General features: G+C 41.6%; 1 protein-coding gene across 1 annotated transcript in view; it reads right to left on the bottom strand.

The window, feature by feature from the left end:
* The window catches only part of DMBT1 (deleted in malignant brain tumors 1), an 845773-nt gene that overhangs the window by 245955 nt on the left and 580557 nt on the right, over positions 1 to 19261 (bottom strand). The window contains exon 17 of the mRNA XM_086919609.1: positions 8020 to 8349. Coding sequence (XP_086775735.1) covers positions 8020 to 8349 — 330 coding nt within the window. The remainder of the gene's footprint in view (positions 1 to 8019; positions 8350 to 19261) is intronic.

Raw genomic sequence — 19261 nt, 5'->3', positions numbered from 1 at the left:
CGAAGCAGCAGAGCAGCAGTGCGGCGTATTGGAGCTCCGAAAGAGAGAAAAAATTTGAAAAAGCCACGGCGCACCATGTGGCAGGCCCTGCGGCCCCCCACACACGGGAGAACCGAGAACGCAAGGTAGCAGCGGTTACAGCAGCTAGAGATTGGCAAGCAGAGAGCAGTGAGTGCGGCCGCCATTAGGAGTGGCAGCTGAGTGCGAGGCCGGTGAGTCCGCGGAAGTGGACCAACTAGGTTGGGTGCAGCATGCGGCCCATCAGAGTGCCCTGCTCAACTGCCCCTCTGCCTCTCAGTGCCGGCCTGAAGTGTACATGAAACAGATGGCCCTAGTGGACAAAATGTTGAAGAAATACCAAAACATCACCTGTAGAATAATTCAGAACAATGACACAATGAATTCAACACGTTTATTCATGTATAGCACATATTTTCATGTTCATTTAGGAGACAAAAATAAATGTTCTACATAATCAAAAAGCTTCAAAATGGTGACCCAATGGGAAGGAAAGGTAAGTGCAGCTAAGTCAAAAGTGTAGGTAAGTGGGAGAGGTGAGGGCAGTGTGCAATATATACATCCATATCACATGTAGTGCCAGTCTGGCCTATAATACATGGCCACTCTGTTCACAACACCATAACATGTGGACACATGAAGGGCCTAGTGCTGTTTTCCACAATGGTAGATAAAATATGTAGCTGTCTACTTTTTAAGCCTGGGGGATGATTGTAGATAACTGTAGTTCTTACAATAGGGTCTTCATGAGGACCAATTATGGGACACCCTAGAACCAACAGGAATGTATGGTGGTGAGTAGAAAGTAAATGGGCCCTCAGGCTCCAATGCCAGTAAAGGACATAGAATTGTGTTTGAGGTAAAGAAATTTGACATAAAGAAATGAAATTGAATTAAGATCTTAGGCCTGATTGAATCAAAGTCCCAAGTATCTCAAAGGAGCGGCAAGCATCTTTCTCGTAATACTGAAGGCCTAGAGGGGAGCAGCAACAAGAGCAGCAACAGGAGGCGGCAGTGCTTCTTCTTTTACTCCCTTTACTTTCCCTCTCTGCTGTCTGCCCTCTGCAAACTCCTAGTACAGGACCCAAACACAACTTACAGCAATCGTGCATGGCCATAATTCAACTAGGTCAATAAGGAACTTATCAGTTGTTCCTCCTTCTGCCAGTTGCAGCTGACAACACAAAGGCTGATAAGTTCAACTCTTGGTTTTTGTGAAGCTGTAAACGCCCACTTCCCCTTCAACTTCACATGGAACGGACTGAGAAATTTGCATGTTGGGGTTCTCTCACGTGTTCAAGCCAGACTGGCGGCACAGGAGTCAAGCGTGAAAAAAGGTGGTAAAGTTGGGGAAAGGCAAAAACGGATGCAGGGAAGAGTAAAGCTCCATCGGAGGAGCTGCAGCATTAACTGTGGAGCTGGGTGTATGGAGTAAAAAGGTCAGATCATACTGGCTATACCATGGCCAGACCCAAGATTAATATAGAAGATTTAGATGGAAAAGCCCCTATATGGGAATCAGATCTAGAAATGGAATCAACGGTCTCCATAGTAGGCCAACCCATCAATTCATCATCCCTGGAGAAAGAAGTACAATCAGATAATGTTTTTTATTATCCCAGGGGGAAGTAAGGACGAAGAAGTAAATTTGCCAGGTGTACCTCCAGTTGGTATACCCTTATCGAGCTCCACAGCCTTTCGTATAGAAGTTGATACCCCAAACAGTCAATCTACTAGGGAACAAGGTCTTGAAAGCAATACCTAGGAGATCTTGCTCAACTCATTTCAATCATTGTTAATGCCCTGAGCAAGTTAGACATCCAGGTGGATCTTTTAAATACAATGGCAGTATATATTACTGCAATTGATTCTAAAATTGGACCACTGAATTCACAGGTACATAGGGCACAAGCTAGGCACAGACCACTTTTACCTGCATCTGTAGCCCAGTTTTGGATAAACTGACCTCACTTCCTGAGATGCTTGTTTCGGTCTTTGCAGAGATTAAGGGGCAGTTAAAAACCTCCAAGGCTGCGACGACTCCTACAGGGAAAATTAATACCAAAAGGAGGGGGACAGAAAAAAAAACTACCCAAGAAAACCATATGAAGTAGGGGTGGCCTTGGGGGGGAACTTCTAGCTTGGAGAATTCACAGCAGGAGAAGGAAGTCGACTTATCATCACAAAGTACCCTGGACACAAACTCAGTCCCCAGTGTAAGGCTCTCACTCAACCGATCACTTTTTTTAAGATCGTTGGGTAGGAATTGGTCAGAGGGTCAGGTAGTACCAAGAAGAGTCGCACAAGGGAATGCGGCTAGGCGACAAAAGCTTTTGAAGAAACAGCGTAAAAGACTAAGGAAAAGTCATGACAAAAAAGTTGTGAAGAGCCCTATAGGACACCAAACGAAGGTTTATTACATTTTTCTACCAAAAACAGTTAAGTCAGTGTTGCTCCCAGAAAGAAAGCATGAAGACTCTTTAGTAAAGGAAGGAAGTGAAGGAAAGGAGGATAAACTGACATTTACTCAAGCTAAAGAACAATCAACGCTGAAGGAAATGGACCAACAAATGGACCAGAACCAACGGGTGCCAGCCCAAATTTGTTAGGAAAAAAATGACTTAATATTTCAACTAAAAGCAGCTAAGCCAGTGGTGCATCAAGGAGGTAAAAATGGCTATTACAGGAGCAAAGCAAAAACTAACATGGAAGGAAAAGGGACGACAAGTGGACCGGACCCAACGGCTGTCAGTTTACTCGCGTTTGGGAAAAAAGGAGACAGATACATCAGGAATCTACCATGATATCTACTCTCTTGGTCAAAAGATATCTGCCAACTCAGTGCAATGTAATACAACAATGGGCATTGAAGTATGCAACCTGTCTTCAAAAGAATCCAAAATACAAACCTTGAAGGTACAGTTACACTCCAACGAGGACGGAAAAGAAAAAAGGCAACAACAGATTCTTACACAAGATATCAAAGGACCAGAGCAGGGTAAAAATACTCAGCAGGTAATAGTTCATTCCATACAGCAAGACCAAAGAGAATGGTCGACTTGCCCTAGCCCATCTGGTACTCACTGTAAAGTGACTTTTTTTCCGAAATATAAATCCAGGGGGCATTTTGACAGAATAAATAGAGGGACAATGATACAAATGACCAAAGAAATACCGGCATTAAACCATATTGAGTCTTCGGATATACATTCTATCACATTTTTAAACTTTCCGACCTGAGGAGGCGAAGAACCAAAAATAATCAAATGGGCTACACCTGCTCTAGCTGTCCAAGTATGGGCAGAAAAAGAGATATTTGAAAAATGGGGTATAGAAATGATGAGGGAAAAGTAGGAAGCCTATCCACAGGTCCTACACCCTGATGATTATGGAACTTGCCTTAAGTTGGAAAGAGTCCAAAAGCCTACAAAAATCACGCTAACTTGTAAGCGCCAATTGGTGTCAACTTCGATTTTAGAGGGGGCAAGGAGTCAATCAAGCTCATCATCTAGTGTCACCATAGCCCCCCAGGTAGTTAACCATTACAAGGATGCCATAGCGAGCCAAGTTGTACACCAAAAAACAGATTGGTCTTGGCTCCCGGGTGCTCTGTATTCCGCTACAGACAAAGAACCAAGTACCTGACAAAGAGAACAAGGTTGATATCTGCTCATGGAATATAGAGGGATTGTCAGCAAAAGTAGATGACCAGGAATTCCTAACCTTCATTAGAAGATATCACATAGTCCTCTTACAAGAGACATGGGAACAAGAGGAAATTGATCTTCCGGCATACCTATGTTTTAACAAACCAGCAATTAAAACAAAATCGATGGTTTGAGCTGCAGGAGGATTGGCATTATACATAACAGGATCTTAATATAAAAATTGAAGATTTCGAAATTGAACACCGAATGTACAAGTCGATTAAGGTCTGGTCCCTTTTCCCAGCTAAGGTGGCCCCCCGTTGATAACAAAATGCTAACCCCCACAGTAGTAGAAAAAAAGAAACTATTGAAATTATATTGAGCCTCCTATTAACTCAAAGTGTAATGAATCCAACTCTCTTGATTTTCTTGTCGCAAGACTTTAATGTAAACCTTTTTCAGGTAACACCTAGGGATCAAATATTGGAAGCTATCAATCATTTCTGACATAATCTGACAACTGAATCCTTTAAACAATGATCTGATAGGAAAGGATGTGGTGAGTAATCTGGAGCACCACGGCTTACGAGTATTGAATGGACCAATGGCTCCAAACATTGCGGCACAACGGTCACACCACCCGGCAAAATCTAGTATCATTACCACTATACAAGATGGTTTTAAGCTATAATTTGGGCAATATGCTGGAAAGTGAGCACCAACCACAAATGATCAGCTTTAACTTAAATATCTCTTTACACGAGCAAGCTTCCCCAGAAATAGGTCAACTCACTGGACAAAATTATAAAAAGTTACAATTGTCGGTAGTCAGCATAGAAAAAATCATGCAAGTATCTACATATGACATAGATCATATCTTTTGATCTACTGGGACCAATTCGCAAAGCGCCTCGTGGAGAAAAACTTTGTTCAGCCTAGAGGGAGAATTTTAACAGCTACCTCACTTCCTAGGAAAATTACAGTGCAATTCAAAACAGTCAAAAGGACATTGAATCATTCCCTGAGGGTCCTTAGAAATAATTTGTCCTGTGTGAGTCCTTAACAAAATTAAGGTCACTTTATAAAAAGTGCTATGGGTCCAGACAAAATCCGTCAGATCAGTATTGGTGTAAAATTCATTATGCCGCTAAACGTAAAGATGCAAGAGAGTTTTGGAGATTGGTAAACTAATCCACTGGTAGAAAATTTCACCAAGCAATGTCAAACATATCTGAAGAAGCTTGGGAAAAGCACCTGGGCTCTACTTCAGGGAGCAGAAATACAGTAACAAGACTAACTAAAGAAGGAAGGTGTGATTATACAAGGGAAAATTTGATAATAGATATTCATCATATAACTGTGGAGAAAATTATAAGTAACAGCGCTCGGATGGTGCCCTGGGGTCAAATGGCCTCAACCAAGTACTTTACAAGGGAACTCCGCAATATTGGGTAAAGAAACTGACAATATTAGTTAATCTTATTCTGGTGAGTGAAAAAATTCCAGATAACTGGAGGGGCTCAATTCTGGCCCTGATTTATAAAGCTGGACAAACCACGGACTTCGCTAATTATAGGCTAATAACCTTAATAGACTGTGAGGCAAAGTGTTTCGCCAAATGCTTGCTGGCAGACCTAATATCATGAGTGGCTTCCAAAAATCTGCTTCTAAAAAATCAGACTGGGTTTATTAAAGGCATTGGTACTATTAATAATATTCAAATGCTAGCACTCTTAATTGAATTTGCAAGGCGTTGCTCATTGAATCTTAATTTGTGTTTTATTGATTTTCGCACTGCCTTTGACGTAGTGCAAAGGAATATACTTTGGGATAAGCTATCAAAATTGGGAATTTCACCTATACTGCTGAGAGCAATTCAATTGCTATATACGAAAACCTGGACGGGAGTAAGGTTGGTCCAGGGCACAACCATTTTAAAAAAAAGAATAACGACAAATGGTTTGAAACAAGGTTGTTTCTTGGCTCCTATCTTGTCTAATCTTTATCTTGCTAAAATCCGTTTAGGTTTGCATAGCATTAACTCAGACTTTCCATTGGTGGCTGGCTTTAAGGTTTCCCATTTATTGTACGCCGATGATATTGTTCTGCTCAGCTATACAAAGGTGGGACAGCAGCGGTTAATTAGCAAAACTGCTCTTTATGCCTCGTCCCACGGGTTAAAGGTCAACTTAAAGAAGACAAAAATCATGTTGGTGTCAAGCGGTATAGCAGCTCGCCTAATACTGAGGATAGAAGGGACTGTGTTGGAATCGGTCTTAGAGTATAAATACTTGGGTGCATATTAGAACTGAGGGGCTGATTTAAGAACAAGTGTGCAGCACTACAGAGAAGGAACAAGTCTTTAACTGCAGCATTTGCTACCCTCCAGGAACAGCTTAAAAGGGCTTTCCCTCAAGCCACTATTACAAGTTATGTCAGTTAAACATGTTCCATTTCTGACATATGGTGCGGAGATCTTAAGAGGGAAGGCTGATAACATCATAGATAAGCTAGGGACAGGAACCTATTGTCACCTGTTCGATCTCCCTCAGCAGGCCTCACCATCGCAAATTCGAATAGAGTTTGGGCTTAAAAGACAGAATGTAAACAGCTTAGAGGCATACTTGAAACTCTACCACAAACTCAGAAGGGATAATAATTCTACACTTATGACTGTGGTCTGGAAGGCTATAAGTGACTGTAACCATAAGCTGGCCCATGAATTCTTCACATTGGCTTTATCGACGTTCAAGGCAGAACAATTACCGGCCTTACCCCTCTCTCAGGCAGTATTTAATAAAGTCATAAATGGGTGCAGTAAAAAAATGTCTTCACTAATGGACAGAGAGGTGTTGGCGAAAAGATCCCGTGCATGGATAGTAATTACAGCATATGGCAAGCTATACCCTCAGAATTATCTAGGGGACTTGAATGGTCTAAGTGCTTAGCTGAAGTTCTTGAGACTTCGGCAGGGCAGTTTCCAATTTCGTAGTGACGCACCAGCTTGGAAAAAGCTGAGAAGTGAAAGAACATGCAGCCTTTGCAATTATAAGAGAGAAGACATTTGTCATAGAGTTTGTAGTTGCCGAGCTTTAACAGTTGAACACGGAAGTCTTTTGAAGCAGAGTTTTAAGAGTCAAACTATACGAACTTGTCGACAAGCAGTTATAGCCTGCTTGCAGGGCGAATTTTTACAATTTACTGGCATATTCTTGAAGTTCGTAGATATAGCAGAAAGGAAATTAGCTAGTAGGGCCCAGTAAAGAGATCTTATTGTTTTTAATATATTAATATACGAAATAATACAAAGCAACTCCCGACCCTCTGCATGCCATACAGCAGGACTGGATGGTCCTGCTCATACTGCACTGCAAGTTGGTAACAAATAGATTAATTGGGGTGCTCTAGATAAAAGGAAATAGAAGGTAGATGCTGTTACCAGTAATCGCACTTTATGGTTAGGTTTTTTCTTGCTTTAACTAGATGAATTGAGGGTTCTTATGGGGGGGACGAACATTATTTTAATCATGTTGGTTTTTAAAAAAATGGTTTAATAATGGGTATGAATGAAATGTATGCAGTTTCCTGCCGCTAAAGCAGCGCTAACGTTATCGCCGTTCTTGATAATATGCCCCTTTGTTTTTATTTCAGAGATCTTTGTGCGGTGCGAAAACAAAATCCAATCCTACGGTGTGCAACTCCCGGTCGGGTACTTTTCCCAGTGGGAAAAGTACCTGACCCCCATCTACTACTCTATTTGTGATTGTGGTATTTGTACAGGTTCAACAATAAAAATAACATTCTTCCTTTCCCCCATTTTCAGACAGAATATTTGCTTTGTGCTGTGCTTTAGCGGACTCACCACAAATTTGCTGCCTTACTGTTGGAGATAATCGTTCCACTTTCTCCAGAATAAACCCTATTCTGTTCACTTACACTGCCACAATGTGAGAAACACTAGTTCATTCATTTTCTTTGCCACAATATTTCAACACAAGAGTCGCTTCTTGTTTAAGCATTAGGCAGTGAAATCTTCCATGTTAAACAAGGTTTCTCTTTACCACTGTCACAACCACAAAACATTTTCATAGAGTTACTTTTCTTGGATTTGTGCTGCAGTTTTACTTGGATAATAAATATCATAGTGTAGAACAAATCAGACATATGCTCTAAATTGCACAACATGGACCAACAACCCACCCAATAATTATTGAATAAATGAAAATGCAGTTTACATTTCAACAATGCATCAAACAACCAAAAATGCATTCACCTAAAGTCCACCCTTCTTTATTTAAAGATATAAAGAAGGTGAGTTTCTTTTATTCTTTATAGTAAATACTTTGCAGAATACCTGAACAGATGACCCCAGCGTCATTGATATGGAGACAGTTATGTATGTTCCATCCTTTGTTGGGACAGTCCCATAGGTGAGCTTCTTGTCCTCTACAGAGCACATCATCTAGAAGAATGCTTCCAGTTCCTTGACCAAAAAAGGCCCCTCCAGGAGATGCCATGACAGTTCCACAGCCCAGCTGTCTGCACACAACTTGTGAATTAGCTGTACTCCAGAAATCATCACACACGGTCCCCCAGGCGCCTCCATAATAAACTTCTATGCGGCCAGCACAGTTCTGTCCTCCATTAACCAGGCGTAAGGCCACACTTTCAGTATCACGAGGAGCTAGAGAGACAACAATGACATAAACCTCTTATCATGTAGATACAAGTATGTAAAACTGCAAAACAAATTAGAACAATGATAGTTAAGTCAAACTTTAGCCATTATCCCTGACCCCAGGCTACGAGGGATTAGGGCTTTTTCTCATTTCTCAGAAAGAAGGAGTCTCCCTCTGTCCTTTAATATTTAGGGCTTTCACATAGTGATTGGAAATGTGTTCTAGTGAATAGAGGTGCCATTTGTATAATATAGAGACCCAGGTTAACATCCTACCTCACCACAGCTTCCTACACTTATGAGGCAATCACTTAGTCTCCACTGCTGTACATATTCCTCTTTTGTTTTAAAGCACTACAATGTCCTCGGGCAGGTGTATGTTTAAAAAACATCATGGAAAGATGTTTTAAAGAAGATTCACTACTTACTTTCTAACTGATCACAGTGCCAATCTTTAAATGCAATCTCACGTGTCAGAGGCCAGCTGTGACTTACTGTACTGTGCATTTGTTTCATTCCTGGTCAATAACTCTTCTCTTTTACTAATAATTGCTCTTGCAGTTTCATTAATTAGCAAGCTATCAACGTTCTAAATTACTAATTTAGCATTGCCACTTCATACCATTCTCTTAGCCAGTGATCTCTCCAGAGTGGGACCTACTGCAGGTCCATCCTACTTCTCCAAGTGTACGTTATCAGCACTGTCCTTCTGATGTGGGACATTAAAGAATGTACTAGAATCGCCTCAGTTCCTTTTATTCCTTTCTTTGCGTTTATGGACAGGATCTGACACAATATTGGTCTTCAATTTGGTACACCTCTGATGTCCAGAGGCTGCTGCGTATTGTGTCTCAGGTGGAATCAGGGTCTGGCTTGCACTGTTTATGAGCAGAAGCAATTTCTGTCTCTCTGCTTAAAAAAACTCAGCTGCCCTTGGAGAATCTCAGACTGAAGTCCCAACGCTGAACACTGGCCTAAGAAGTACCAGACTCCCTCTCCTAAGTAATGATGAAACCATGGATCACATTGCAGAATTGTGTCAGTTGGAAGGTCTATGAGATGCTGCTCAAGTCTTTCGTGAGTTCACATGTTCTTCTAAAAAACAAAGGTAAGAAATGCTGCAACAGTAAAATTAATTACGCTGCCAGTTGCCAGCCCCTCTATCTGTGAGGAGACTGGACTATCTAACTCTGTTGGGCAGCTTCACTACACATACCTGTGAAGTTTACAGAAACACTACTTTATGGTAGTGTAAAGGCAGGGATCGTAAGGCTACTTAACTGGGATGCCTAATTATCAATGAATACTCCCACGGATGTGCGTTGCATATCTACTACAGAAACATTTTGCTACTAAACTGTTGCAAACAAAATATAGAGGGCCGTAATATCGAGAAGGTAAGTGCATACAGGTAAGTACAGATTTACTACTCTTTACGTTTTAGGAAATAGGCCCCAAGTGTAACTGTTATTCATATTCTGCAATGCATAATGGAATTTGCACAAAGGTTTTAGCACCTAGGTACAGGCTATGGTCAGATCCTGTAATTCAGTTTTGCAATATTTTATTATTGTGGTTTCTGTACTGAAAGCATAGTGGAAAACTAAAACATGCAGGACCTTTAAGAGCAAAGCCTTTAAATAAAAACAAACAGGAACAATATAGAAAACATTTTAAGTATGAACCAGGACATGTGGCTCTAAAAAAATATTTTTTGATATTCATGTTTTGGAAGAACTAACCGTTTCCACTCTCTCAATTGTGTTATGCTATTTAGATTTTGTAAGTTTTTGAATGTAAACACAATGTACTTTAAGCTAAACAACTGTTGGTTTATGAAACTAAAGATAAAATGAACAACTAGGACAATAAGAAATAAAAGTAAAACTTGCCCTAGTGAACGTCAGCATCTATATCTGAGAATTCAAGTAGTTGGTCTGTTATTCTACAGTAATACGTTTGCTGCAGTAAGTGTAATATATGGCTATTCAACAAGGATGACTGTACACATTTTCTTCTTTTGCTGCCCACATGAAATACATTTAAATAAACTTGTTGTCCCATGATTCCGTGTTTACATATAGAGAATAATAACAATTGGTTGTAAGCATTGACTTATTAAACGTTGAAATATTTTGACAATAGCTGCTCCAGAGAATGTGTTTGGCTTCCGATAAAATTAATCATGGTCATAATAACACTCATTTTAATATTAAAATATATAAAGTACATCTCAAAATATAAATCAATTGTAATTAAGTGGATAATTATTTGGGGTGGACAAATGCCCACTTAAAGAAATAATACCACTTAGGGGTATATTTACTTGGAAATGTCGCAGCGCAGCGAGGAATTTAGCAGCGCTCAGCTACATCATATAAAAAATTCAGGGATGCGCACCCCTGTATTTTCCCTTGCGCTACAAAAATTAGCCTAGCACCAACACAGATACCTTTGTGTCATAGTTCAACGGTGCTCGCTTTTCAGGGATGACTCTCTGCAACAGAGGCACCCTTACCCCATAGTGAAAAGGTATCTACGTTGCAGGGATGATTGTTAATGTGCAGGAAGGGACACTTTCCTGCACATAAACAATCTTTAAATATATGAACACGCACAAACCGATATTACAGCTGGGGACCAGCCGACCCACACCCGGTTGACGGCGATCATACACCTTTCAAGTCCGTACCCTGCAGGGAGGGGAGAAGCTATTGTGACGAACTGTACGGAATAGAATTGTGTCCACTTTCTACTTTATTTCTGGGAGAGAACTCATGGATTACAGCACAGAGGAAGTCACAGCGTTACACCCCCATTGATGTAACACGTGTTGGCTGGCAAAAGAAATGGAATAAAAAGAAAAACTGAAGAATACGAGAAAATTGTGTTTATATGATATTGCGTGTGCTAGAAGACTCATGTTCGTATTTTGTCTCACAGTGGATGCAGGGTTGACATCCTTTCTTCTTTAGCATCACACTAATATAACACACTGGAAAAACTGTGTGTACTGTGTCGTGAAGCGCCATATCACCTTATCATCTCCCCTGTGAAGTCAATCTTTAAAGCTGATTTGCTCTTTCTAAGTGTGCTGTAAAATGCAGCATACATAGAAATAGCAAAAATTATGAGAAATAAAAATATTTCCCCTCAATGCGCAAATGTAACGCCTGCTATTCACGGATGTCAGATTTTGGCTCTGGTGCAGGAATGCGCAGTATTTACAAGAATACGGCGCACCCTTGTGTTTTCCATTGCTCTAAAAAAAGCTGCCTAGCGCCAACAAAGAATCCTTTGTGTCATAGTGTAAGAGTGCTTGCTTTACAGGGATGAGTCACTGCCATGCAGGCACCCATATGACATAGTGCAACGGTGTCTGCAGGGGATGATTGCTTATGTGCAGAAAGGTTAACCTTCCTGCACATAAACCATATTTAAACGTGATGTGTTCTATGTATGTGTGCTGTAGAATGCAGCACACATAGAAGGTGACAAAATGTGGAGAAATAAAAGTATTTATCCTCCTTGCACCAATGTAATGCCTGCTATTCAGTGACAATAGTTTTGGGTGGTGCTTCAGATATACAGATCCTTGTAAAACCCACTGCATGCCCCTTTCATGCAGATAACTGCGTGAAAGGGGACGATATTTACAAAGCGGTGCTAAACCAAGTAAAGTGGCTTAATGCCGCTTTGTGAATGTGGAGCAGGGCATTGTGCCACTGGAACAACAGAAAAAGTGAATTTCCAGTAGCACAATGCCCTTGAAAATATGCACCTTAATGTCAAAACTAACACTCCAAGTCGCAAAATTAACCCTAGCTCAATCCCTATGAGACTAAACAGATAGCTTTACCTTAGAGCACTGCATAATGTATTCAGGTAGTACCAAAACAGAAATAAAGTCAGAACACCAAACAATAACAATTCCAAACAAAATAAGAAAAATAGAGTAATATTTAATAAACAAAATAACAAACATTTCAATAAGGTGAACAGAGGTCGTGAGTTTTTTAAATTACAGTTTAAAATTGCACCAAAACTTAGAAAGCTCCAATGGCTGTCAAACATTGTGGTAGACCAGGACCAAGGCCTGATTTGAGATCAATCTTGATGGAGGATAAGTTGGATAAACTAAGTGGATTTGTCATAGTTAAAGGTGAAAAAAAGTGAGAAAGAAAGTTTCTGAATCCCATTTCAGAAAGGGACTTTGTCACTTTCTTAACCAAAAACAGAAACTTTTCAGCAAGAAATTACCAGTAGGACCACACTGCTTTAGGTACTCAGATTTCAGGTCCACAGCAGCAGCTACAGTTTGATTGGCATCCGGAGCAGAGAGGACTATTCTTCGCAAAATGGGACAAATTCTTACTCTGCATTGCGATTTAGAAGAAATTTCGAAGTCCCAATGCGGGATTGGCCTTCATTTTTTTTTCAGAGGTCTTTGTGCGGTGTGAAAACGAATTCCAATCTGAAACGGTGCAACTGCCGGTTGGGTACTTTTCCCAGTGAGTCCTGTTGAAACTCTGGAGCTCTGGCTGAAATGTTTTCAGAAGTTTCTAAAACTTCTTCTGGTGCCCAAGCAAACACAAGAGTACAACTCCAAGGAGAAGGTAACTAGCGACTCTTAGGGTGCCAGGCAGAGTTCAACAGCAAAGGACAGTCAGATGCTTGCCCTTGCTTGGCGGGCTCCTCAGTTAAGAGGCTTCTTGCAGCTAGTTTTGTCCCTGTAGGCACACAGGAGGTTGGCTAACGGCTCCTTGGAGTTGACATCTCTGTCCTGGGCACAAAGGGAAAAGTCCAGTCCTTTAGGGCTCCTCTAAGGCCACAGTCAGTCGGTCCAGGCCTTGTCTGCTATTTTTCGCCGGGTCACAAACTAATCTGTGGATGATGCCTCGGAGTGTCCCATTTACAGTTGGAATTTGCTAGTGGGTGGGAGTGAGTCCTGGGTACTCCATAGTATGTGGGGTAAAAGTTTGCAGGCCCTAGCCTACCTACTTTTTCAGAAGTTACTGTTGCCTTACTAAAAAAGGTCCAAAATGCAATGTGTCAGGGAAATTCCAAGATGGCCAAACTCTTCAGCCACATTAAACCTGAGCTCCGAGAGTTGGAGGTGGTTAGGGGAGTGTACTATGGAAATTCCTAGCTTACATCCACATCTAAGATTATAATCCAGTTTGAAGAAGTCCATGGAGCCATATGAACAAATAAGACAGATGTGTAGTAAGACAAAACAGGGCCCTTCAGCAATTAGACAGTGTTATAAGGAATCCACAAACTGAAGAATGAAGGCTGTAGGTTTATTTATTAGTCAAATCCCTCAAACTAGCACAAACTCTCCTCAGGCAGAAGTGCCCCATCATTCCAAGGTGCACTCCTGTCTTACATTCTAAGCTGAACCAATTTGCACAGGGAAAAGAGAAAAGGAAAGAAGGAAAGATGAGAGCAGCAGAAAGACTAGGAGAAATATAGATAATAAAAGAAATATTATAATACACCTCCATCTTCAGGGGTGGAAAAGGGGCGAGAGGAGGAATGACAGTAGAGGTAGTGACAAGAAAGAAGAGGATACAGAAACAAAAGAAAGAGAAGAACAATGGTTTATGCAAGAGCATCAGTAAAAACATTTGAGGGAAAACAAAAACTATAACCAGAATTTCATACAATTATCCCCTTGGACCCTGGGTGAACATACAATGCTAAATTAACTGTAACTTGCACAGATTATTTCATAACATAGTCCCTATGACAAATGGGTGATCTCACAATCCTGTCACTGCGTTTGATTTCCTGCATAATATTTTCCCAATTTGGCTTTTCATTCCACATGTTACCACTTCTTTGCTCTGAATATGTGGTTTATCTGTCCATGCTCTACATTCTACTGTCAGACATAATGAACACATTTTTCCTAACATCCTTTATTCTTGCAGGACGATAGTATTTAGTGAACCTGTTTGAGTTATTGTTTTTTTTTTAACTAGGACCTTTTGGCCGGTTTCCCAATTATGAGACTTGGCTCCCCGTTTGCGGTCAAACGTCTGTTTGTATTTATCATGGTGGCACAGAATTCTTTCCTTGGGCTCTTTGTAATTCCTTACAACTGAGTTGTCTTCAAATAACCAGTTAGGTGTGAGTTTGGAACCTGGTTTCGGCCTCTTAAAAGACAAAAAGGTGAATAACCTGTTACACTGTTGGGTGTGATGTGGTATGACCAGATAGTGTCTTTGATGGACTGAATGATGGATTTGTAATTGTGAGCAACCATTGCCAATTGTAGACTTTTTAATCATTCTATTGCAGTGTTCCACCATCCCATTTTCACAGGGACAATATAGTGGGGTGCAAATGTGTTTTATGGCCAAACTATTCAGAAATTCTTTCATTTCCTCAGAAACCAACTGCACCCCATTGTCGATAATGAGCGTAAGGGGAAGCCTTCATTTGCGAAAACATCGATAGGAAGAGTATGATAGCTTTGGTATCACCCTTATTGACAAATTTTATAGTGATCCATTTGGAAAAATAGTCTACTAGGACTATTATAACTATTCTTGGAGACCTGAGATTTGTAGGGGGCCAATTATGTCCAACCCTAATTTTTCCCACACCTTAATTGGAACATGGACCGGTACCAGCAATGTTTTCCGGGTGCTCCTGGTTTTGTCGCTGGGACCACAGGCATGGCACCCTTTAACCAAATCCTCTATAAAAGTGTCCATGCCCGGAAACCAAAACCCAGAGCGAAGTTTTTTTTTTTTAAGGCTTTTTCCTAGATGGCCCACATGAGCCAATTCACTAATACACCTCCTAAGTTCTTCCGGTACAATTACTTTGTCTGCTTTGAATACATTGGTCCCTGCCATCAACAATTTGTCTCTGACGTTCCAAAAGATTGTAACTCAAGAGGAAGGTCACTACATTTCTTGGGCCACCCTTTAGCAATGTATTCACTAACTTTTCTAAGAGTGAAGTCCTTAGACATGAGGTTATTCCATTACTCTTCTAAAATGGCCGGAATAGTTACTTGCAAGACTTCGAACTCTTCTGTACTTTCCCCCATATGTTTGTTGAGGGGTAATCAAGAAAGACAGTTAGCTACTTGATTTCTGTTGCCTGGAATGTTCTCAATTTTGAAGTTGAAACTTTGTAGAGACACCAACCATTTACCAATACGAGGTGTCATTTTTTCAATGTCCTTGGAAGAGAATATTGACACCAAAAGATTGTGATCCGTTCTAAGCACAAACGGTATGCCCCATAGAAAAAATGTAAAGTGATTTGTTGCCCCACAACAAGATAAAGGCTCCTTCTCAATTGAGGAGTAGTTAATTTCTGCATCTTTGAGTGTCAGGGAAGCAACAGCTTTGATTTTCTCTTTCCCTTCTTGCCCCTGAGAGAGCGTGGCACCAATTCCTCTATTGCTAGTATCAGTAGTGAGGAACGTGTCTTTAGTGCTGTCAAAGTTGCCTATACAGGGTGCCATAGCAATTGCCTTCTTGATACATATGAATGCACTGTTGTGGATGGGTAACCATTCAAATGTATTCTCTCCTTTTATAGGTCTCTGATGGGTTGAACTAAATCTGAGTCATTTTTTTTTAATGAATTTGGACATATACTCTACCAATCCTAAAAATTATTATATTTCCTCTTTGTTGGTTGGAGTAGGAGATTCTACCACAGCCTCTATGAGATCCATTTTGGGTTTCATGCCATCACTAGCCAAGGTGTGTCCTAAACATTCAACTGATGCCACTCCAATCTTGCACTTATTCTTTTTGATGGTGAAACCTAACTCACTAAGTTTGGTGCATACTTTTCCTAGAATACGATTGTGTTCTTCTTCATCCGATCCATAAACAAGGACGTCATCTTAGAAGCAGATGGATTTGTCCAACCCTCTCAGACAATGTTGCTTTATTCTTTGAAAGTCAGCTGCGGCCCATGCCAACCCAAACAGCAGCCTTAGGAATTTGTAAGTACCAAAATGTTTGGTGAAAGCCGTAGGTATTTGTGACTCAGGGTGTAATGCAACTTGATGGTATGTTGATGTGAGGTCTAGTACAGAGAAATAATTGTCATAATGTATTACAGGTAACATCTCATTGATTTTAGGAAGTGGATACCTGTCTACCCAAATATTTGTGTTGAGATTCCTCAGGTCCACACACAGGCAAATCTCATTAGTCTCTTTTTAGAAGTGTTAACAATGGGGGCCAACCATTCTGCACTCTCTACAGGATGAATAATACATAACTTCTATAGTTTTTCTAGTTCTTTCTTTAACGGTTCCCGCATTACCAAGGGAATAGACCTGGTCTTGTGTGTGACCGGAACTGCATCATTCTTGAGATTAATTTTATGCATGTAGTTTTTTAACAATCCCACCTTTTCTGTGAATACCTCTGGAAACTCATCACATATGCCTTTTCCTGTGAAAGATCTGTCAACAAGCAGCACTTGTTCTGTATTGTTGGGATCCAGCCTGATCCCTAAATACTTCTGATGCTTCCACCTTAGTAAGTTGCTTCCTTTTTCAGTGATATAAACCTTACCAAAAGTATGCCGGTCCTTGAACTTGACAGGCATCCTTATCATCCCTTCTAAAGGAATGGGATCCTTATTGTACCCCTGTGGGTGTACATTGGGGTTTTTTAACCTGTATTCATCATCCTTACACAAACTTTGGCAAGTCTCTTTCTCTATTAGAGTGTAAGGGGAACAGGAGTCCGAAAATGCCTTAATTTTCTTACCATGCAATAGTATTTCACACACAGGATAACTCACTATCTCATCTTTATCATGTACCTGAAATATAAATTTGTTGTCTTGAGATTCTGTGCCTTGGCATGAACAACATGTACCCCTTTGCCTACATCTTTGGAGTTACACACTTTAGAGAAATGTTCCACTCTATTACATTTCCTGCAATAAAACCCCTCTAGCAGGACCTTTTTGGGAAATTAGCTAAATGATTAGCATTTCCACATCTGCAACATCTGAAATTCTCTTGTTTAGGTTTAAATCTAACCACACTGCTTTTGGTATCTACTTTTAAAAATCATCTTCATCTTTAATTCCATAAACATGCTTTTCCTCATTTACCGAATCTGTGTTAGCTTTCATTTCCTTAACACAATAAGTGGTGTGCTCAATACTTTTGGCTATAGTCGCAGCTTCTTTCAATTCAGGACTCTCTTGCACGTTGTGATCATGGGTGCAATGTACCAATTGATCTCTGATTAAAGAATCAGTAAGTGCCCCAAATTCACAAGTGGCAGAGTGTCCCCTCAACGTGGCTATGTGAGAGATGACCTTTTCATTTTTTCCATGTGCCCTTTGAAAAAACCTATGACGCTCTAACACCACATTACCTTGTCCTTGAAATGAGCACCTAGTTTCCTCAAAGTGATAGTGAACACATCAATATCACCCTCGCCCTCCTGTTCCCCCATCAGCAAGATCTTTGTAAATTTTCCTTCCTTGACTGCCCAAATTATGCAACAATATGTGTTGTTTTCCTACCGAATAACTTTTTTCTCCTCCTATTGCAATAAGATATGAATGGAACATTTTGACCCAACTATCCCACGGAATATCGGGTTCCCCTTCATCATTTAGGAATGGGGGAGTGGCATTCATGTTGGTAATAGACATTATGACACCCAATGACAATAAAAGAGCACCAGAGTCAAAATTGAGAGAGATAATAAGGAGAGCAAAACTTCTAAAGTATGAGTGTCACAATACACAATCTACAAAAATAGTACTTGAACAGCTGCAGGCCAGCTGTAGGCCAGCTGTGCTTATTATTGTGTAGAAAGAGACCAGGGTGACCAAAATATTAAAAACTGTCATAAAAGAAATGTCACTGGAGCTGCAGGAAATGGAGCTGTGCCTGTCAGCGGAAACATAAATCCCAAAATATTTAAACAACTGCAGGCCGGCTGTGCCTGTCAGCGCGTAGTAGGAGACACTTACTTGGAAGTGATGACCAAACTTGCCACAGGAAACGATGTGTACTTCGGTGTTTCATGTGCCTAGCTGAGGCGGAGGCGGGCTCCGGAGCTCTTACGTGGCTGCCTCCTGAACCAACTGATCCTGGCCAGCTGACTGGGATCCCGGCACCGCATCTTGTTGCGGATTACCAGGTGCTCCCCGCGCGCTGAGTTCCTGACGGCGCCTTGGGCGCTACGAGGCAAGAGAGCACTGATTCCCCCCGGGGCTCTGGGCCGACGCAGCAGAGTACAAGATGGCAGCCCTGTATGGCAGAGCTGGTGCCTGACCACGTTGGCGGTTCCGGCGACCGGTGATCCCCCGGCGAGTGCTACGGCCACATTGGCGATACCGGAGGACAGGACAGAACCACCTGATACCTTGATGGTGAGGGGGCGGCACAAGCAGGCGGGCGGAGGCAGAAGCATCCCGGCTGGGAAGACACGTGTGCCTGACTCTAAAATGGTGGCGCCCGGGACAGACAGGGAGCCATTTGGGGCCCAGCGCGAGCTCTCTCCCTACCACTAGCCCTGCATAGCCCTTGGGAGAGCCCTTAAATTGACAGAGCGGACTGTGAGGTGGACCAGTCCTGTGGAGAGGGGTTGGAGCGTGTAAACTGTGGCCCCCATCTCTGCCTGTACAGCTCTGGCTACCTTTGTGGCCTGTACATCCATTGTCCTGACGATTCCTTGCCGGGCACCCCTTGCCTTACAAAAGATGGCGGCGCCCAGTGCCGATGCCTGCAACTAAAGCGACGGCTGTCGGAACGATCTGCCCCGTATGGCGCTGGTGCCTGGGAGACCCTTCGGACCTGCAGAGGCTGCCACGAGAGGCGAGACGAGTGCACAAGAGGTGAGGTGCCCCTCTGCCCGCGAGTAGTACCCTGAGATAGCGGCGCCCATCAACATCGGGGTCA

This window comes from Lissotriton vulgaris, chromosome 5, assembly GCF_964263255.1.
Source record: "Lissotriton vulgaris chromosome 5, aLisVul1.2, whole genome shotgun sequence".
Taxonomy (NCBI): Eukaryota; Metazoa; Chordata; class Amphibia; order Caudata; family Salamandridae; genus Lissotriton; species Lissotriton vulgaris.
This window is presented reverse-complemented; position numbering and strand designations above follow the sequence as displayed.